This window comes from Lactuca serriola, chromosome 9 (genome assembly GCF_051521515.1).
Source record: "Lactuca serriola cultivar US96UC23 chromosome 9, Lser_US96UC23_V15, whole genome shotgun sequence".
Lineage (NCBI taxonomy): Eukaryota > Viridiplantae > Streptophyta > Magnoliopsida > Asterales > Asteraceae > Lactuca > Lactuca serriola.
Genome location: NC_136416.1, coordinates 38375107 through 38396034, shown reverse-complemented (window position 1 = coordinate 38396034; position 20928 = coordinate 38375107). Strand labels below are relative to the sequence as shown.

The window sequence follows — 20928 nt, the reverse complement described above, 5'->3', positions numbered from 1 at the left end:
TCTTGCTGTATATTGTATACATTTGTAGATCACCCGAGTCCATCTCAACACTTCTTTAAATGGGAACAAATACTAACTAAAAATTAACCAAAAAGAGAAACTTATATATTTATCAACAACCTAATTCAATATAAAAAATCAATTTCTATTTTTCTCTTTTCCAACTCAACCAAATTTGTCATTTTATTAACATAACAATCTTAGCCAACATAGTATTATATAAAAAATAAACTAAAAGATATTGTCAATATTGTTGTCTATTTTGTTAGAACAAAATTATAGATTTTGATTATTTTTTTATTAAGATGAAATTTTAATTTATGACTATCAAGAAGATATGTAGAGAGTGGAGACGCAACCAATTACAACATGGGTTCCCAAAATTAAATAGCAGGGTTGTTTTTTTTTTTTTTTTTTTTTTTTTTTTTTTTTTTTTTTTTTTTAAGAGTTCATGAATTATTATTATATAAGGTAACACACTTTATTTCAGGTATATAATTAGTTATTTATGTTTTTTATGATATATTACTATCAAAATTGTTTTTTTTATGTAAAATAATATTGTAACCGGTTATCGTAAATTCAATCGTACATAAAAATAAAACCAAATTTATATAGTTTGGTGTCGTATTTCAAAATTAAACCAAGTTTCCTTAACCTCTTATATATGTTAAATCTATACCTTAGCAATCTACAAATTTTCAGAAAGGGTTGGTTTTTGCCAATTTTTTTTTTCTATTTTGATGTAAGAAAACTTAGGATTAATTGCATATAATAACAATATGTGGACTGATTTTATTTTAGGTGATTTATTTTTTATATAATATAGTAACATGTACAAACTGTAATTTTTTTATTTTAAGTAATATACTTTTATCTTCAACCCGTATATACTCTAAATTTCATTATTTGAAAACCAAAGAATGTTAACTAAAGGGTCAATACGATTTTTTTTTTTTTAAATCCACATATTACCAACCCAACACAAAATAATTTCCAAAATCTTAAAATCATTTATTATTAAAAAAAACTACAATTAATTATCATTTTATGTAAAAAGTATCCATCTAAATTAATCATATTTATCATCTAAATTGTTTTGTACGCATTCTAGGGGCACAAAAATTATTTACTTCAAATAAAACTGATCCAAAACGTTGAGGGTGTGCTCATGAATAACTGTATCCATCGGTTTGTTACACCTTTAACTACAAGACAAATTTCTACAGACACCTCTCTACTCGAATTGTTTTCTCTTTCAATTCCATCTATGGCGAAGCTGACCGACATGTCGTATGAAATTGCATTACGCGCCATTGCCTTCTGCTTCACTTTACTGGCTGCGGTGCTCGCCATCGCCGATCAGGAGTCCTCCGCCACTGCTAACTGGTAATAACTTCTACTGCGCGAGTTCATTACTATTTCTCTTTTGATGATTTCGCTATGAACATGAATCTATTTGGTTTTGAATTCATTGCAGATGAACTATGATCATATATATGAATATAAAACGTAGCTGAAAAGGTGAGGATTCGTGTAATTCTTCTTTAGGTCAAATCGCTAAAAGCAAAATATATTATAATTTCATTAACTCATCGATCGAGAGAAATGTCGCCGATGTGCTTGATGTTTTTCACCTTCTTACGATCACGTTCCGGCTAACTAGCTCCTTGACTCCTTGAGCGCTTTAATCACCAGAGCGGCGGTGGATTGGACAGCGGTCAGCGGACACCTTATATATATAGCTTGATATTTAAGCTTGACTGCAACTCTGACCGGATCATTGTAGATCCAATCCTAGCGATGTCTTCTCCGATTCTTCGGAGGGAGACCGAGTCGTCCAATCATATGAACGACTAACAAGTGAACTCGTCGCATCGACCTCATCTCCGGTCACGCGGACATAGACGCCGACGACTTGTGACCGATTGAACTTCGGCGGCATGTTTGAAGAATCGAGAGAGACGGCGGATATGGATTTAGCGAGGGAATTTGAATATTATATTCATATTTTATATTGTTTTCTTAATTTTTTAATAATATAATTGCTATAATCAACATAACTAATTAAATATCTACAAAACGAAGATACGTTAATTTCCTGTATTAGAAATCGCTCGTTTAATTGTCGAGTTTTGGCTTCAGTTTCATGGGGATGAATCGATGATGATACCAATTAGGAATTGGAAATGAGTAATTTCATTTCCGAGTTTATTATATATGGGTCTATTTACATTTGTATCAGTGGCATCATAAATATAAAATACTTAATCTATGACAAGATCATGAAATTAAGAATGAAATATTATTATTATTATTATTATTATTATTATTATTATTATTATCTTATCCGTTGTGAAATATTTTTGCAGGTTGTTGATGTTGGTTAATGGGATAGTATCTTCATACTTGGGTGCATCAATGATACACTTGGTGATACATGACGACAAAAAGGTGGATACCAAATTTGTAATTCTGGTTATTGACATCATAATGGGGGCACTGTTGTTCTGCTTTGCTCATTTGGCCGTTTATGCTGCGGGAGGAATCGTCAGCTACTCAATGGTAATCACCTTTCTTGGAGCTTATGTCTTTTTATGGCTTCCTCTGGCTTCAGTTATAAGCATCGCTAAAACATCCATTTGAAAATGCAACAAAACAAGTTTCAGATTTAAGGCTACATTTTAATTGTGTTGGTATTTTTGATCTTTAAAGCATGTTTAGTTTGTGGAATGTTTTGACTTTTGAAACAAATTGGTATCTGTTAAAGACAATTGAATGTTAAGGAATTAGCATTTTGAGTAGTTTAAATCAATATATCACGTATTTTGTTGGATATTCTGTCCACTATTTCTCTATGATTTGATTTTGTTTGATGCCATTGTCATGTATATGTTATTGGCTAGTGTCTCAATATAAATTCTCTAGAGGATATTTATTTTTAAATATGTCGTCAACAACATGCCAAGGAGGAAAGTCAATAAAAATGAAGGTTTCTTAGGTGTACAATGCATAAAGGAAATTTGGTGTTGATATAAGAAAGGTTTAAGATGAATCAAGTCTTTTTAATAACTAATTAGTAACGAAATATAAATTCCTTCTCATTATCTCTAATGTCAAGCCCACTTTGTCCATTTAGCTCTTTTTGATTATTAAATGATAGAAATGGTTTGATTATTTGGTGATCAGGTAACCATAGCCCATAGGGTTCGATCTTTCTTTACGACCACAATGGAGAAACCACGATAATTGGGAGTCAATTTTGTTCATTATTGAAGATTATGAACATTGACGTTTGAGATGATGGATTGAGAACATTATTAACTATTTCATTATCGAAGAAATTATGAAAAACATAACTAAAAATCTAAAATCAACATACACGAAACCCAAAGCCGAAATTTAACATAATTCACATCCAAAGACAAAAATCCTAACTAAAACCAACAAATATAAATTGGTTATTGCTATTGCTTTTTTTTTTTTTGGTGATTTCTATTGATTAGAACTTGAATCTGTTTCAAACATTCTTTTTTTTTTTGTTACTGTTTTTATGCTTTTTTTTTTATCATTGATGCTTTGTTCCTGAGTTTTTTTGTAATTCAATAAAGAAAATGGAAGAAGAATATTGACTGAAAGAAAGAGAGAGGATTTTTTTTTTACTTATTCCGTGTTCTCGAGTTTGAAGAAAATGAAAGAAAATAAAAAGAAATTTTTAAGTTTTTATGACTAAAATATTTTCCTTGCTTTCTTTCAGAATCTGCCCAATTTGGGATGACTCAAAAAAAATTTCTTTCATCTCACTTTCCTTCTATCAATTAAACTTGGAAACACAATTTTCCTTCGACATCTCTTACGTTCTCTCCATATCCATCTATATTTCTCCTTAAGTAGAACTCAAAAACAAGGCGTGAAGATTGAACAATTTGTTGCTTTCCACAAATAAAAATGTCTAGATAGACATTATTTACACCACATGGATAAAATTAGCTTAAAACGGCTTAAGATTGCCACTAGCCCACTAGAATGACTTATAGACAATTTACTTGATGACCTCTATACTTTTTAAGAAAGGTAAAATTGAAAAAAAAAAACGTGAAGTCTAAAAAACAAATTAATAATCAAATAAATCAAATAATAAGAATTTATTGTTGTTTATCAACATTAACATTCTCTTACATTGCTTATGTTATTATAGTTATGGTATAATTCAAACATGAATTTGAAATTAAATTTCGAATAAAAACATGAAATCCCGGAAGTCCCATTTAAAATGAGGTAAAAGAGGTAAGATGTCCACAATCATGCTTTCTTTACGGATAGATCGATTGCATCACAAAAATGAAATCCGACATGTGCAAAAATATTAACCAAAATGAGGTAAACAAAGAGTGTGAGTCAAAGTGAGCAATATGAAATAAAAAAAAATATGGTATATCATATTGTACACATATGGATCAGAGAACCTATAAAAAAGTCAAACAATGAGAGAGTAAATCAATGTGAACAGTGAATATATATATATATATATATATATACATATATATATATATATATATATATATATATATATATATATATATATATATATATATAATCAGTATACAACCATATGAGCAAGAAGCATTGAACAACACTGAATATTAAAAATAAAAACATACATGGGTGTTAGGGTACTTATCTACCGATATATTTAATCTTCAGACCCTCTTATATGAGGTTATCTACTTTAAAATGGAAAGCTTCATCATATTCGGCGTTGTTGGGGTCTTGTGCTACTGCGGTTGCCCTGAACCCCGAGATGTGTGTGGGACATCATTGGCTACTCCATACTCAGGGCCTACCATTGTTTCTTTCTCTTTCAATGCCTCATGTATGTTTCAACTCTAAGCCACATTAAAAAAACTCTATAATTAAAATGCAGGAACACAACTACCAAAATGAGATTAGATTTTATGTTTTTGATCATTAGATAATGATTAGTTTTAGTTTGTAGAATGTTTTGGAAGAAATTGAATCTTGTTAAGGATATTTGAATATTAAACATTTGGAATTTGAAATAGTTTGAATCTATTATCATGTATTTGTTTGTCTTCGGTTTTATATTTTGTTTGTAGATATGTCTAATTATGTTACTTTTTGATAAACAACGACTATTTCAGTGTTCAATAAATATATAATATGTATTTTTTTTTATTTGTACCAAACATTTAAAAAGTCTTTTTATCCATAATATTGAAAATGTCTAATATAATCATCAATTTTCAAACAAATGCCATTTTTAAGGCCTTTCTATCATATCTACTTACAATTTGATGTGCTTCTTTATTTTTATTTTGTTAAATTTGATCAAAGGCAAAACATTTTCCCAAAATTTTGGATTTGTATGTCAGATTTTGGAATTTTTTTTCATGTCCGAAATCCAAAATCCAAAATATACGTTTTTTTAGAATAAGGTACTTGTAAATATAATGTGGTGTAAAGTTAGTCCACAATGTACAACTTCAAACACGGTTATTTGGGTAAAACCGAAAAAGTTAGGTTATTTTCACATATTCTAGAATTTGGATGGTAATTTTTATGAATATCTTTTTTTATTATTTCATATTTAGCTGGTAAACGAATAAAATGAACACGAACATATTTTATTGTTCATTCTTATAACAAATTACATTGTTTGTGTTTGTTAAGATGTTAAATGAATAAAGATAAAACAAACCCAAATGAACATATCTAAACACACATGGACACATATGAAAAATAAAAATAAATAAATGAACATAAGCAGCCTAATCTAGGACAATAAACTTAATCGTTGAACACTTGTTATATGTTAATCATACCTAGCATTGGCACCTATGATATTTTTATCATATGTTAGAAGTTATAAAGCTTAAATCACTCTTATAAACTCAACTTTACAAGTTGCATAATCTATATATATTAGATGTTTATATAATATAATAGAATAACTGAACTTAAATGTACATTTGAGGACATAAACAAACAAACTTGATTCTTTGTTTGTGTTCGTTCATTTAATAAATAAGCAAAAATCATGTTCATATTTATTCATTTATAAAATAAATGAAAATAAACGAATTTTCTACCGAATGATTCATGAACATTCAAATTCGTTTACATATTCATTTACAACTAATTATATCAAATGTGAGCACTATTATATACTTAAGGTGCGTATTTATTAAGCTATACTTTTAATCCTTTTAAATAAAAATAAATGACACATAATTAGCACAAAAATTGCTTAACACATGACCACAAAATTTTAAACTTTTATATAATCTTAATATCAAATGACTAACTACAATATATTAACACCAACAAAACTCACTCGTTCTAGTTTCAAATTCCACATTAGTAAACGGTAAATTAATACGTGCATTTTATTTAAGTAAATGCTTCATATTCATATAACTCTTGCAACATTCCGTTTGGGTTGAAGAAAATGCATTGTTTTTTGAAAACATGTTTGGTTTAAACCTACATCACCTAAACCTACAAATCGCTGTTTTCGAATGTTCATTAGTGAAAAATGTAAATCAACTTTTTATTAAGAATATAATAAAAAAAATGTTTATTTCTTGGTTTCGTTTTTGTTTATTAAAAATTATTATAAAATAATTAATAGCCTCGATAACGCAATCAATCCATGTTTAACCTTCAACCATACAATGGCCCAATGGATCAAACCCGATTTTCAGATAACAAAAGTCTACAAAAAGGAAATGTTTCTAATATCTTAGATCTATCAAATTAAAATATCACAATATTAACCAATATAATTATGCTAAATGAAATACTTCCAAATATATTTAAATTGCACCTTAATTGAATATATAAACATACTAGGCTATAATCCGTGGAAACCACGGTCGGAATATTTAAAATTTTTATATAAATAAAAAAATAATAAATGTAAAAAAATCAAAGATATTGTCGATTGTAAGTAATTATGAATTAATTTGTTAAGTAAAATAAGTATAATAATATTATTAGGATATGATTTTGTATTTTCAAAATTTGAATTGAATTTGATTTATTATAGAAAAAAAAAAGAAATATTAAAAAGCATAGAAAAATGCAACGTGTCAAAGAGACATTCTAAAAAACTGACACATGTCATTTTTAGGTTTCATTTATTAGAAGACTAGTTTATAACCCGTGGAAACCACGGTTATACAATTAATTAAACTTTTAAAATAAAAATTAAAAATTATTAAATAAATACGTGAAATTATATCACTTTACAATTTGTATTAAGTTTATTTTAATATTTATTATAATGTTATTAATTTAATGTAATTAGAGTGAGAAATTTGAAATTTGAAATTTGAAATGGAAAATCAATAAGTTACAATAACATGTATTAATTAGGAGATATAATATGGTGACACATGACAAAAGGAGAATAAAATATACATTAATTAAGAGCCCTAATAAGATGACACATGTCAAAAGGAGAATAAAACTATTCTTTTATTAGATAAGAATATATAGATGCGAGTGCAGCTGAGTTTCTAACCTTCGTTTAGAGGGCCTTGATGATTATGGCCTTGGTCTTTTTTTTTGTTTTGTTTTTTTTGTATTGATCTCACATACTACCATGTTACATAGGTATCTGTGTTGCCAAAAAATCAATAAAGTAAGTAGCAAAAATAATAAATGGCAACAAATTATAATGTTAAACAAGATACATGTTGAAGTCGTCAAACTCAAATACCAGAGCAAGGATCTTGTTATCGATGGGCTGACATTTGACCATCATGCTAAACAACATGATGTTCCCGTTTAGACATAACAAAATTGGTATATATTTGATTATTTAACTTATTAAATTTATTCATATATTACTATTATCACATAAGATAGCAAATTATCAAATAAGTCTAAATGCAAACAAATCGAAAATGCAATCACCTAAGTGTTTTACCTTTAAATAACTTTTAGATATAGTTTCCCATTTTGAAATGTTTTAAAAAAAAATAGAGATTTTTATGCAAATTTAATAGTAATATATTGGGATTATGAAAACAAAAAGGTATATAACAAAGTTTGTTTAATAGTCAAATAAATTATCGTCGATCACCATAAAACAATGTTACCCAACGAATATTAGATCGAGTAAAATACCGTAAAGCCAAAATAAAATTAGAAATCTAAAGATAATATCGTAGTTATTTTGGATAGCGATAAAAATCAATTTAATCAAAGATTTGATTTTATTTAAAACACTGTTACTGAATATTATATAGATATCTTTTAGATTTATAATCCCTTGTGCTATATTATCTAGCTTTATTAGAAAAATATAAGAGAATTTTCATAAAACTAAATTTGTTCAGGAAGAAAAACAAGAAAAGATAGTTAAAAAGTGGAGATGCGGGGTATCGATCCCCGTACCTCTCGCATGCTAAGCGAGCGCTCTACCATCTGAGCTACATCCCCATTTGTTGACATCGTCTGATTAAATGTATATCAACAATATTAATTACTCTAATCACCTATTTGTTTGAATAAATTGCAAAAAACACCCCTGGGAAGTGGGAATGACAAGCGTAAAACGAATTTAAAATCAATCGAGGGATAATAATAATATGCTTTTTTTAGAGAGTTGTTATTTGGTAGCCTTTATTTATTCTTTTGTAATTTGTATAATGAATATTTTATTTCTTTAATTTTCTTTTCTTCAAATCCAAACAGCTGGAGACCGGAGAAGACTTCAAAGCATTCTTCGTTACACTGCTTGATACCATTTCAAACATTTTTCCGAACCACAACAATCATCACTCATGTTTGCCAAGAAACTGTTGCAAAAAGCTACGAAGCTTCACAATCTTCATCATCATCATCAGGTAAGCCTTCTCCTCACTATGTTACTTCATCACCGATCCTTGATTTTGATGATGATTTAGTTGAAGGTTCTAAACAAGTTATTGTGCTTCATATATATTTTCAAATTTCACTCAAGATCTTTATTGTGGTTTAGTATGTAAGCGTAGTGTGAATCTGTTCATCGCCGATTGATGAACTGATCAGATGATTTTGTTTTATTTGAATTGTAATTTATCTAGTGGACAGTGAATTAGCATTATCTAGTGAACTGTGCCTTAGTTTGTAACTTTTTAGGCATCACTTCTAAATTTGGGTTGATACCTTGTATTTTGCTGTCTAAAACAGAATTTAAGGGGGAGCCTCACACAAGAAGATTTGGATTTTCAATTAGCAGTACATTATGGTATCCCATCTACTGCATCGATTCTTGCCTTTGATCCCATTCAGAGGTTATTAGCCATTGGGACATTGTAAGTTTTTACTATTGTCACCCTCCATAGAGTTATAAAAGATGGAATTCTTAAGAAATTTATCAGGCCACTTGTAATGTATCAAAAAGAAAAAGAGAAATGCAACTTCATTTAGTAACCATTTTTCAAATTAATTCCTTTGCAGGGATGGCAGAATAAAAGTGATTGGTGGGGATAACATTGAAGGACTTCTAATTTCTCCAAAGCAATTACCTTTCAAGTATTTGGAGGTTTGTTAGTTACTTCAAGGATATGGAACAGATAAACCTTTTAAGAAGATCTTTTTTAATACCTTTAATTGTGTTTCTCTTGCAGTTTCTATCCAACAAAGGGTTTTTAGTCAGCATATCCAATGACAATGACATACAGGTAGCAACTGGTTTCTTATTTCTCATTTTTCAAAATACACTAGAAACTACCAATCCAGATAATTTGGGTTTATTGTGATCTGAGTTAAGCAGGAAAACTCCATTCACAGTCAAAGTTTGACTTTTTCCTATCAGGGTCCCACTTCTGTTTCAGACTTGATACTCTTTTTGTAGGTGTGGAATTTGGAAGATAGATCTGTAGCCTCTAGTTTGCAATGGAGCTCCAACATTACAAGTTTTTCTTTGATACATGGCTCCTTCTTCATGTATGATAATACTGACAAATAATTTAATTGGCTAATGCAAGAAATACCAATATACTTTACTTTACAGTATTGCCCTTTGAAAAATCTACCTTTAATCAGTTTGTTACTATATACAGGTATGTTGGAGATGAGCATGGGTTGATGTCTGTTTTGAAGTATGAGGAAGATGCAGAGCTTTTGATGCTGCCATATCATATTTCAGCCAAATCTCTTACTGGTAATATCTCTTCCCATTTCATTGATAAATAGTTAAATACTATTAGAATTATTTCTTTATAAATTTGGTGCTTAAATGTGAGTTCTCTATCTTCATTTTAACACATTACAATACTTTATATAATTATATTCCAATTTACTCTACAGAAGCAGCTGGATCATCATTTCCAGATCATTGGACTGTTGTTGGAGTTCTTCATCAACCATGTTCTTCTGGAAATAGGCAAGATACAAGTATTGGTTGAAGTTCTCTCCTTTTTCGTTTTAAAAAAAAAAAAACTTTTTGCATACGTTCACTAAATATCATATACAGCCTGTATAAATATCCAATTGCTTGTTCTTTTGAAGGGTTTTAATCGCATACGAAAGTGGATTAATCATTCTTTGGGATGTCTTTGAATCTCAAGTGGTTGTAGTTAGAGGTGATAATGTTCTTGAACTAAAGAATGGAGTTGTTGACTCTTCTGATCAACCTGAACACAATCTGGAGGAGAAAGAGATAACTGCTCTTTGTTGGGCTTCTTCTAATGGCAGCATTCTTGCTGTTGGATACATAGATGGAGATATCATGTTTTGGAAAACATCAACTACTACTTCAAGTAAAACCCAAAAATCTGGAGCATCAAACAATAATGTTGTAAGGGTACAATTGTCATCTGCAGAAAGAAAATTACCTGTAATTGTCTTGCACTGGTCAGCCAACAGTAAATCCCAAAATGACTCTGATGGTCAACTCTTTGTTTATGGAGGCGATGAAATAGGGTCTGATGAAGTATTAACTGTAAGTTGTAACTTTTTAACATTTAACAGATCATTTTTTTTAAAACTTAGTTTCCATTTATTCATATGTTCAAGCTTTTGAAACTAATTTACAGGTTTTGAGTCTTGAATGGAGCCCTGGGATGGAAACCCTAAGATGTGTAGCTCGTGCTGAGCTTACTCTTATTGGATCATTTGCTGATATGAGTTTGTTACCAAATCCTATAAACAACCTTGGAACTGATTTATTAGTACTCACAAACCCTGGGCATCTTCAATTCTTCAGTCATGAGAGTTTGACTGCGTTGACTTCTGAACATGATAAGAGAATTACTCTGAATTCTATCGAGTGTCCTGTAGTCATACCTACACTTGATCCTATCCTCACTGCATCAAGCCTCAGTTCACTTATATCCACTGAAAACACTTCAAACTTCCTTTTGGAGGTAATTACATTCTCTACACTTATGGCTTTGTTTTTTCATTTTTGTATTATTAACTAGAATTCTGTTTACTTAGATAGCTACAAATATGAAAGTTAATTCAACATCAAAATTTATGAATGGAAGTGGAAATTGGCCTGTGTCTGGAGGCATTGTACAACAGTTGTCTTCTCCTGAAGGTTATTTAATACAGAGAATTTACATAGCTGGATACATGGATGGATCTGTTAGAATATGGGATGCCACGTCATCGGTCTTATCAATATTGTGTGTTATAAGGGAGGTGAGTTGCTCTTTTGTGATAATTAAAAAGTAGAAGATGAATTTATATATCTGACACAATTGACAGATGAAAGATGTGGAAGTGAAAGTGAAAGGGTCAACCGCTCCAGTTTCAGAATTGAACTTTTGCTCATTGACTTCAAGTTTAGCAGTTGGAAATCAACTTGGTTTGGTAAGAGACGATTCTATATTATATATTTAGTATTTAATTATTTATCTTTTGTGTTTAATGGATATTTATTTTCTTAAACTAATTGCATAATTGTTTGAGTTTGTAGATCCGTGTATATAACCTCAATTCCAGTTCAAAAGATACAACCCTACACATTATCACAGCAATAAAACAAGAAGGTAAGTTTTGTTTTAGGTATATGTTTTTTAATATCTTTCTTTATTTTCATAATGTTTAAATTTTTTTTCAGTTCACAAACAAGCTGAAAATGGTGGGCCCAAGTGTAGTGCGTGTTTCCACCTTCTTGATTCCCCTGTTCGAGCACTTCAATATATGGACCATGGAGCTAAGCTAGCAGTTGCACATGAATGTGGTCGTGTAAGTCTACTCTTTCTGTGAAAAAAGACGTAAATGCCCTCCTCGTTTTCTACACCTCTACATGGTCTTACTAACTAATGACTGAAATACCCTTGTTGCAGGTTGCAGTGCTTGATGTGAAATTATTCTCGGTTTTGTTCCTGAGTGACTCTTTACCTAACCCTAGAAGTCCAGTGATTTCCATGATGTGGAAATCATTTTTGCATAATGATGGATATGTTAAGAGCCCAAAAGATTTGGGATCAAAGGATCTTAACAAAAACAAACCTGTAGAGAGTTTGATGTTCATACTCACTAAGGATGCAAAGTTGTATTTATTTGGTTGTGATGATTATCGCATGATCAACTCTAAACCAATTCAACTGAAAAAGGAAACAACTGCTATTTCAATGCATGTTATAGGTAAGTATAACTTACTGTAATAGTAAAATGAAAGTGAGATATTATAATAAACATTTTTTTTTTCAGAGGGGAGTACTTCCATGGTTGAATCAGTTGACCAAAGGGAGTCAAAGCAGTTGACCAAAGATGTTTTATCCAGAAATGAACCGCCACATAGTCCAGTTGACCAAAAGGAGTCAAAACAGTTGGATTCACTTGTTTTACTTTGTTTAAAAGATGCACTACGATTATATCGTTTAAAATCTGTGATTCAGGTGTGACCATTTTGCCCTTCATTTTCTCAACTTTTTTATGTCATTATAGTAACTTTTATTTGTATAGGGGAACGAACAAACTTTGTGCAAAGTAAAACTTGCAAAGCCTTGTTGTTGGAGTTCAACTTTTAAAAAAGATGAAAAAACTTGTGGATTGGTGTTACTCTATCAATCTGGAGAATTAGAGATCAGGTTTCTCTATCGCATTAAAAAAAATTATGCTTGTATATAAAGTTATTAAAATATGTCATGTTGACACTTATTTTTATGCAGATCATTGCCAGATCTAGAAGTGGTGAAAGTAACCTCATTGATGTCGATATTAAGGTGGAGTTTCAAAGCAAACATGGAAAGGACTATGAGTTGTACAGAAACTGGGCAGATTTCCATGGTAATAATATTTTAGAAATCTTAAAACCTCATTAGTGAAGGTTTTCTTTTCTCCATTAAATTTCTTTATTTATGTAGATAAATGGATCTGAAGTGGCGTTTATCTCTCTACTAAATGGTGGTGATGATTTCAGGTATTGTAACTTTACTTTGTGACACTTGTTACATTTCAAGATAATGATGATGTGGTTGTGTTTATTGGAATTAGGGTTTTGGAATCTTTGCCTTGTCTTCATGATAAAGTGCTTGCAGCTGCAATAGAGGCTGTGATTAGCAGTTCTCAAAAACAAAGAAAAAAGCAGGGTACCCATGGATCAATTGTGAATATTCTGAAAGGATTTAAAGGAGGAAAAGCGAAAAATGGCATCAACTTTCCTGCAGATTTTCTATCGAGTTTTAGTAATTTGGATAAAATCTTTTCAAAGAATCCATTTCCAGATCCAGTTGAAAGCATTACTGATGATCAGGAAGATGTGGAGCTTGATATAGGTAAGTCAGTCTTCCTATCTATGTCTATTATATAATCCATTTAAAAGATTTTTTATAGCATGTATTTACTCTTAATATATAATTAATGATGCAGATGACATTGAAATTGATGAAGAACCTGTATCCATGCCTATGCCTACTACTTCATCGCATTCAAAACAAAATGAGGAAACTGGTATGTATGTTTAGAAATGATTCTTCAATCCGTTCTATATTTTTTGACCTCTAATGAACAGATTAAAGTTGATGGAATTGGGGTAGGAATGGAATGGCTTATTCCATTCCTTCCATTCAAACAAAGATACCCTAATTATTTTATGCCTGAACTGATGATGCAGGAAAGAAAAGTGACAGGGAAAGATTATTTGATGGTGACAATTCTGATGCCACACCCCGACTTAGGACACGTGAAGAGATCATTGCTACATATAGAAAGGCTGGGGTATTAAATACTACTAAATACACCATTTTATCTCAATTCAAATAAAATAAAATAAAATGTGACTGTTTCTTTCTTTACAGGATGCTTCCTCAGTGGCTTCACAAGCAAGAAACAAGCTTTTAGAACGCCAGGAGAAGCTTGAGGTAGGATCTCTAATCCATCATGTTAACGAATGCAAGATTGTGAATTAATTCACGTAATTCATAATTTAGATATATTAATTAACTCTTAATGTTTTAGAGAATCAGTAGAAGGGCCCAAGATCTAAACAATGAAGCCGAAGACTTTGCATCCTTAGCAAATGAGCTTGTAAAGGCTATGGAACGCAGAAAATGGTGGCAAATATGATCATTTTTGCCAATATATCATATTTCATTCAAAACATATCAAAAACTACACAGAGACATTTTATGAATCTTGTTTCCAACCATAAAACTTGAATAGTTGATATGAAGAGACAAAGGAGTTGTAGTCTGTTGTAGAAGTAGGCACTTCTGTAATATGTCAGCAATATGTCAACAAGTGTATGGGGTCTGTTCATGACATATTAGATAATTATATGAATTCAAATCCTAAGAAGGTAATAATATGAATGTTATAGAATTGTGTAAGAAAGTTATTGTCATATTAATATTTTCTAAAAAACTAAAGGAGAATATTTTGGTCGACAGAATGCATGAATTTTGAGGGGAAAAGTTAGGTTAAAATTATGTGAATTGAGGGCGAGGGAGTGCTTTGTTCCACCACTAGTAGACAAATTTTGACTGATCTTGTAGTTGGGTAGTTAAACAAGAAAATATACCAAAGGATCACGATCATTTCCAAATTTAAACAAGAAAATGTTGGTTAACTAACGCCACTTTAGATTGAAGTTCATGTAGACACTAGAAGCCAGAAGGCTTCTATGGGAATTTGTTAGGGTTTCCCATTTTTGATAACGATCCCTTCTTATTCGAACATGTTCCAGGTAATGAGGCCAATACAGGGTTCCTGCTCTGGTCTTCTTCTCCAAGACCTCCCTCAGCATGATTAAGCAAAAGTGATTGTTGTGTCTGAAGTGCGTGTCTGGCTTTGCATATACATACTTAGGATGGCAAATCTCAAAGAATGCATCAAAAAATGGGGATCGTTCCCACAGGCATTCATCGTGTACTGTTCCAAACCACAGATGTTGCACGTTAGTAGCAAGAGGAATCATGAGGAGCCTTGTTCTTAGATCATCCATGTCGATTTCCAATGGCAACATAGTAGTAGTATAGCTGTAAGTTGTTATATAAATGTCGCACTTGTGTGATAACTTGAGTGCTTCCCTCATCTTAAGAAAAAAATTAGCATCAACAGGAAGGCGGAGGCTGAGTGAAATGATTTGCTTGAAGAGAGTACTAGAGACAGGAAACAAGAGAGTAGGCAATGTGGCCCCACATCACTAGATTAGATTTCCACAAAAACTGTCATCTTATCTTATCTTATATATATTACAAATATATAACAGAGTACGAAATCACCAAATGCCTACAAAACACGGCTAAAAATCATGTTTGGCTGCTCGATTAGACTAAAAACAGATTAGTTGGGTGACCAATCCCAAGAGATCCAAGGGAAGGAGACCGATATATGATGTTGACTAACCCAAAGAATACAAAATAGCTTTACATATCTTCAAAATCACAAAAAGTTTCAAAATTTCTCTTCCAAAAACAAAATCAAGACAGAGACATTCATAGATACCATGGGTTCCAAACTTATAAGAAAAACTCAATCTTGTAACTTCGAGTTTAGTCGCTGTAGTTTATGCCTCCGATTGTTCATATGTAGGATTTACGCTCACCAAAGCAGGCAACAAGATGCAAAACAAATTGGAGGATTTACCTCATAAGCAGCCGGTTCGTCGAGGATGAATAGGTCAAAATAGGGGTGAGCATGGTGCGGTTCGGTGCGGTTTTTGGTCAAAACCGAACCGAAAACCGCAACTTCGGTTTTTTGAAATTTAGAAACCGCACCGTTCGGTTTTTGCGGTTTTTTATTGCGGTTTTTTGCGGTTCGGTTTTTTTTGCGGTTTTTATTAGTTTTTTTTTTTTCGTTTTGTCTTTTTACTAAAACTCAAGTAACTCAGCGAGTTACTTTGACTCAGATGAGAAGTGCTAATCTTTTATTGGATATAAACCGATACCACCACCTCTTGGTTTGAAATCAAATTACATAACCACTCCTTCAACATGTTTCTAATGTTTCAATATAATACGAATTTAATATAATATTTGTTTCACAAGTATATAGGATAATATCAATTAATGTATTCTTAAAAATGATACTATATCACTAGTACTATTCATATTTAAATATTAAAAAAAATGTCATAAACATTATTTGTTATTGTAAATACCACTAAATGTATGCTTAAAAATATAAAGTCATCCTCCGATAGATAAGAAGATATTTACATTTATAGAAATTTTAATTGTCATAAGTTTTTGGTTCTTATAAATATCAACACTTAATATATATATATATATATATATATATATATATATATATATATATATATATATATATATATATGCGGTGCGGTTCGTTTTTTGCGGTTTTTGCGAGACTAGAAACCGCACCGCACCAAGTATTTTCGGTTTTTGCAAAACTAAAAACCGCACCATCGGTTTTCATTTCGGTTTCGGTTTTTCGGTTTATGCGGTTTTTTTGGTTTGCGGTTCGGTTTTTGCTCACCCCTAGGTCAATATATATATATATATATATATATATATATATATATATATATATATATATATATATATATATATATATATATATATATATATATATATATATATATATATATATATATGGACTAATGCCAGAAACTGTGCTTACTAACTCACACACACACAAAAAGTTATTTATAAAATTTGGAACAAAATATTTTATTATTGATAATATCATAAACATAAAAGTAAATTTACATGATAGAGTTATTAAGAAATACAAGCATACTATTAAATATGTGTTCTCAATATTTTCTGTTTTGTCAAATATACAATAAATATTAAGATTTAAGAACAAGTAAAAGGTTGTTGTATGATAGACTGATGGTGACTTTTTTTTTGTTACTTAATAAGTAAAATAATTAATGAACATTTGTTATTTTTTTACTTAATAAGTAGATAATTAATGAACAATTGTTGTTTTCCATCGAGGGATAATATCGTAATTTTTCATCATTCACCATAGTCGGTCAGAGATATAAACAAACAATATGGTTTCAGTCAGAAGTTCTAACTCGGTCTGAACTAACTCAGTTACCAACTATCAAATGAACTCTAATTACACATTTTGTCCATTTTATGGTTTTTCTTAATAAAATTTTATTTTTTTAATTGTAACATTGACGGCCTTTACAATTTGATTTTGGTCTTTAACAGACGTAAAATGATTAAGCTTCCTTCAGGGATGACCATATTGACCAAAGAACCGAAGTTGAACGTTATAGGGCTATTCAGTTCAATTATCGATTCTTCAAAATCACATTATTATGTTTCGGGTCAGTTTGGTTTTGGTTCCAAGTTCACTCCTAGTTTGTTCTTAAATAACTAAGTTTCCATGAGGGGTGAACTTTTTGAAAATGCTTGTCCTTATTTTAAAACTCAAAACAAAACAAATGTTTGTCCTTATTTTAAAACTCAAAACAAAACAAATGTTTGTCCTTATTTTAAAACTCATTGTGAAAATGCTTTCATGAATGAAATGTGTATTACATATAGTATTTCACACACTATTTCACACAGTTGTTACTCATAGTATATCTCATAAAAGGAAACATAAAATACAACAATGTATTATCAGGCATGTGTTCTTTGGTAATAAACTCACCTCATTTGATGTGAATACTATACTCCACTCCTAGTGATTTTTGGATATCCATGTGTCACCTTACCTTAGACCGACATTAATTATAATATCAACTACTTACTTTCTAATCACCTAGGTTAAAGTAACTAAACTATAACACCTTATTTTATAATCTACATATTATCCTTAAATCCATGGAAGGGTAATGAAAGCAACTAGAGTTTCAACAGATTAAGAGTGAAAAAAAAATTCATATCGCCAAACAATAGATTATATGATTGAGTTAATTTTCTCATGGGTTGGACTTGATCGTGTAATTAAACATTACCTTCAAAAAATGAGTTTAAAATCCAAACATGCTTCCATAACTTGCCTCATTTGAATTCAATACTGCTAATCCCAAACTCTAATAACTAAGTATGATTAGTGAAAGTTAAAAGCTTTGTTCCAAAAATCAGATTACCTCACTAACACCATCATTAATTTGATCAATCATGAATTAAAGATATCATTTCCTATATTTTAACTTTAACCTTCAAAACTTGAAAATTGACTTCTAGATTTGGCTTCATTTATGCTTTGCAACTATGATGAAATAACCCAACTTCATACCATAATTTAAACTTATTTAGTTTACTCATTTTACACCAAATGGATTCAGTGGTGATCTAATCATTTTGACTAAAAAAACTCCACTAAAGCATTAATAATCCACACTGATTCAAATGAATATTTTAATACCATGATTTGACTTTGCATCAATGAATTTACATTCAAATCATAACATTCACCTAGTCCATTTATTAAAATATATATACCTAGAACTAGTGATGGTTACATGAATATATGAAATGATATTACACCACTAGATTAATGTATTAACTTTATTGAAAATCAAAGGTCAGGTCAACTATATTAGAAATCTCTATAGATGACTTGACGTAAGAACACCACTAGATCTTCATTTTGCTTCCAGTTTCACCATTTTCTCCAAAAACTTAGGTCTCTCTTATCTACCTAACATATGAGTATATCCCCTTTTCGCGGACCTTGCCAATAAGCTACTACAAGGATTCTTTCCGAATTATATATGATTCATATATTTCCCTTCGAATATTAAGGACAACGGTACAACATAATCATTGTTTTTGTCTAAATAAATTTTCGTAACTTTCATTGTATTATTTTAATAAATTTCACATAACTGATATATACACTCTTTTATTGTAGGTTTATAATAAAGATGTAAATAATCTTGCAAAGATGTTTATGCTAATTACCGAATGAGACCATGAAATATGTCATAGACCAGAAAGTACCCATAGGCTTTATCCTAAACCGACATGGATGATATTTTAAGATTTACTATGTATTTGGATGTGATAAAGTGGGGTTTGGTTTTCAAAGACGGTAAGAGTTGGGTACTTATTAAAAGTTTAACATATCAAATATTGTTATTTAAATTGTTATATTATCTTATAACTTTATACAAATTATGATGTTATTAATTCAACTATTGTGGAGAGGTGGGCAGAAGGTTAAGAGTTAACGATCATGCCAATGATTTTTGATTTCAGAGACAATTCGTGTATTGAGTTGGCAAGATGGGGTTCCAATTCTGTTGTGGAATCAGACTCTCGAGTTGAGTTGGGGACAATTCGTGTATTGAGTTGGCTAGATGAGATTCCGGATTCGTAGGTGGGTTTTCATTTTGAGGGGTAATGATCTCCATCTAATGTCTCAGACTGGAGTGGGTTAATTTCGTTGGTATGGGAAGAACCGCGAGACGCATGGAACCAGTAAGTAGTAGACGACAGAGATCGGGGTGAGACGACTTCAGATGGGGTTGTAGTATTCGCCTAGGGTAAAGTGAACTTCGTGACTTGTGTGTCACAATGAGTCGAGATAGTTATTGTGAGAAGGAAGCCGATAAGTCGTTTTATTGGGTGTGCAGTGGGTAACCTTTGGAGGTTCAACTATTGGGTCGGAGTTGACCTGGTGCGCAGTGTTGGAAGGGACATTTGAGATAAATTGGGGCTTATGATTAAGGGTGTCTAAGGATTGTTCCGAGCTGGCTTGACCGCTTCCTTGTCTGAGGACAGAGTTTTAAGGATCATTCCTACAAAAGAGTTCTGATAGCTGTTCAGGCGGTGGGTCCTTAGTGGGATATGACATTTCCGTTCCTTTTGAGTTGCGATCGGAATCGATTAGAGAATCAGATTTGGTAGAGTGTTCTTAGAGTCTGTTATTCGATGAGCGATTAACATGATTATATTTTGCGAGGGTGGTCTGACAGAGAGACAGACCACTAGAGTTTCCAAGTTCTGAAGAGTCATATCGAGTACAGCAGCTGCAGAAGGGTCTGTCCTTCTTCAGTGTCGGGAGTTCCTGTTGGGTTCAGGTGTTAGGTGTGTCAAACCCAACAAATAATAGGGGTACAACAGACTTCAAATACACTGCTTTAATGCACTAAAAAGTAGTACAAGGCAAGCAGGGTCGAACCACAGAAACACGGGATAAAAGTCTATTTGTTTGCAAAAGTCAAATAATTAAAATAACAATCAACTTTGAAACATGCAGAAAATGAAATAGATTTGTAAACAAGTTGTAAAAGTGCTTCCAGTTCTAGTTCTCAATGTTGTCATTTAACCTGATTATGACTTGATGTAAATTGTGATTGCTATTCTAAGTTGGTACTGATAGATATTAACACGCTCTAATACCTCTCGTTTGCCAAATTATCTAGCCAAAACACGCTCTTTGACTAGATCTAGCTTTACTAATTTAACCTAAACACGCTCTTAGATTGTATTGAAAAACTACATTAAGATTTGTACAAGCTTCCCAACAATGTCAATTTCTTCTCATACGCTCGGAAGTGTGAAAACATGTGGTAAATGT

The 20928-nt window shown here is 31.1% G+C and overlaps 2 protein-coding genes and 1 non-coding gene across 4 annotated transcripts; 2 read left to right on the top strand and 1 right to left on the bottom strand.

Moving 5' to 3' along the window:
• The first annotated feature begins 1199 nt into the window (after window positions 1-1199).
• Window positions 1200-2781, top strand: LOC145075261 (uncharacterized). The gene is made up of 2 exons (XM_079021562.1): window positions 1200-1389; window positions 2373-2781. The coding sequence occupies exons 1-2, from the start codon at window positions 1271-1273 to the stop codon at window positions 2644-2646; spliced, it is 393 nt and encodes a 130-aa protein (XP_078877688.1). The 5' UTR covers window positions 1200-1270; the 3' UTR covers window positions 2647-2781.
• Window positions 2782-8396: 5615 nt separating this feature from the next.
• On the bottom strand, window positions 8397-8469 carry TRNAA-AGC (transfer RNA alanine (anticodon AGC)). The gene has a single exon. It is a non-coding gene; the product is annotated as a tRNA-Ala (tRNA).
• A 232-nt stretch (window positions 8470-8701) lies between these two features.
• Window positions 8702-14802, top strand: LOC145073152 (uncharacterized). 2 transcript variants are annotated; one of them, XM_079019715.1, is made up of 23 exons: window positions 8702-8876; window positions 9202-9326; window positions 9472-9556; window positions 9642-9695; window positions 9869-9960; window positions 10077-10177; window positions 10324-10399; window positions 10525-10957; window positions 11052-11381; window positions 11455-11661; window positions 11728-11832; window positions 11939-12011; window positions 12083-12210; window positions 12312-12612; window positions 12679-12866; window positions 12934-13058; window positions 13140-13257; window positions 13335-13390; window positions 13465-13745; window positions 13840-13920; window positions 14084-14187; window positions 14268-14330; window positions 14428-14802. In XM_079019715.1, exons 1-23 carry the CDS (start codon window positions 8814-8816, stop codon window positions 14533-14535), a joined length of 3297 nt encoding a protein of 1098 aa, XP_078875841.1. In that variant the 5' UTR covers window positions 8702-8813; the 3' UTR covers window positions 14536-14802. The 2 variants fall into 2 exon arrangements, with proteins under 2 accessions (XP_078875841.1, XP_078875843.1); XM_079019717.1 differs by lacking the exons at window positions 8702-8876; window positions 9202-9326 and having other exon boundaries at window positions 9503-9556; window positions 9788-9960.
• Window positions 14803-20928: the final 6126 nt, after the last annotated feature.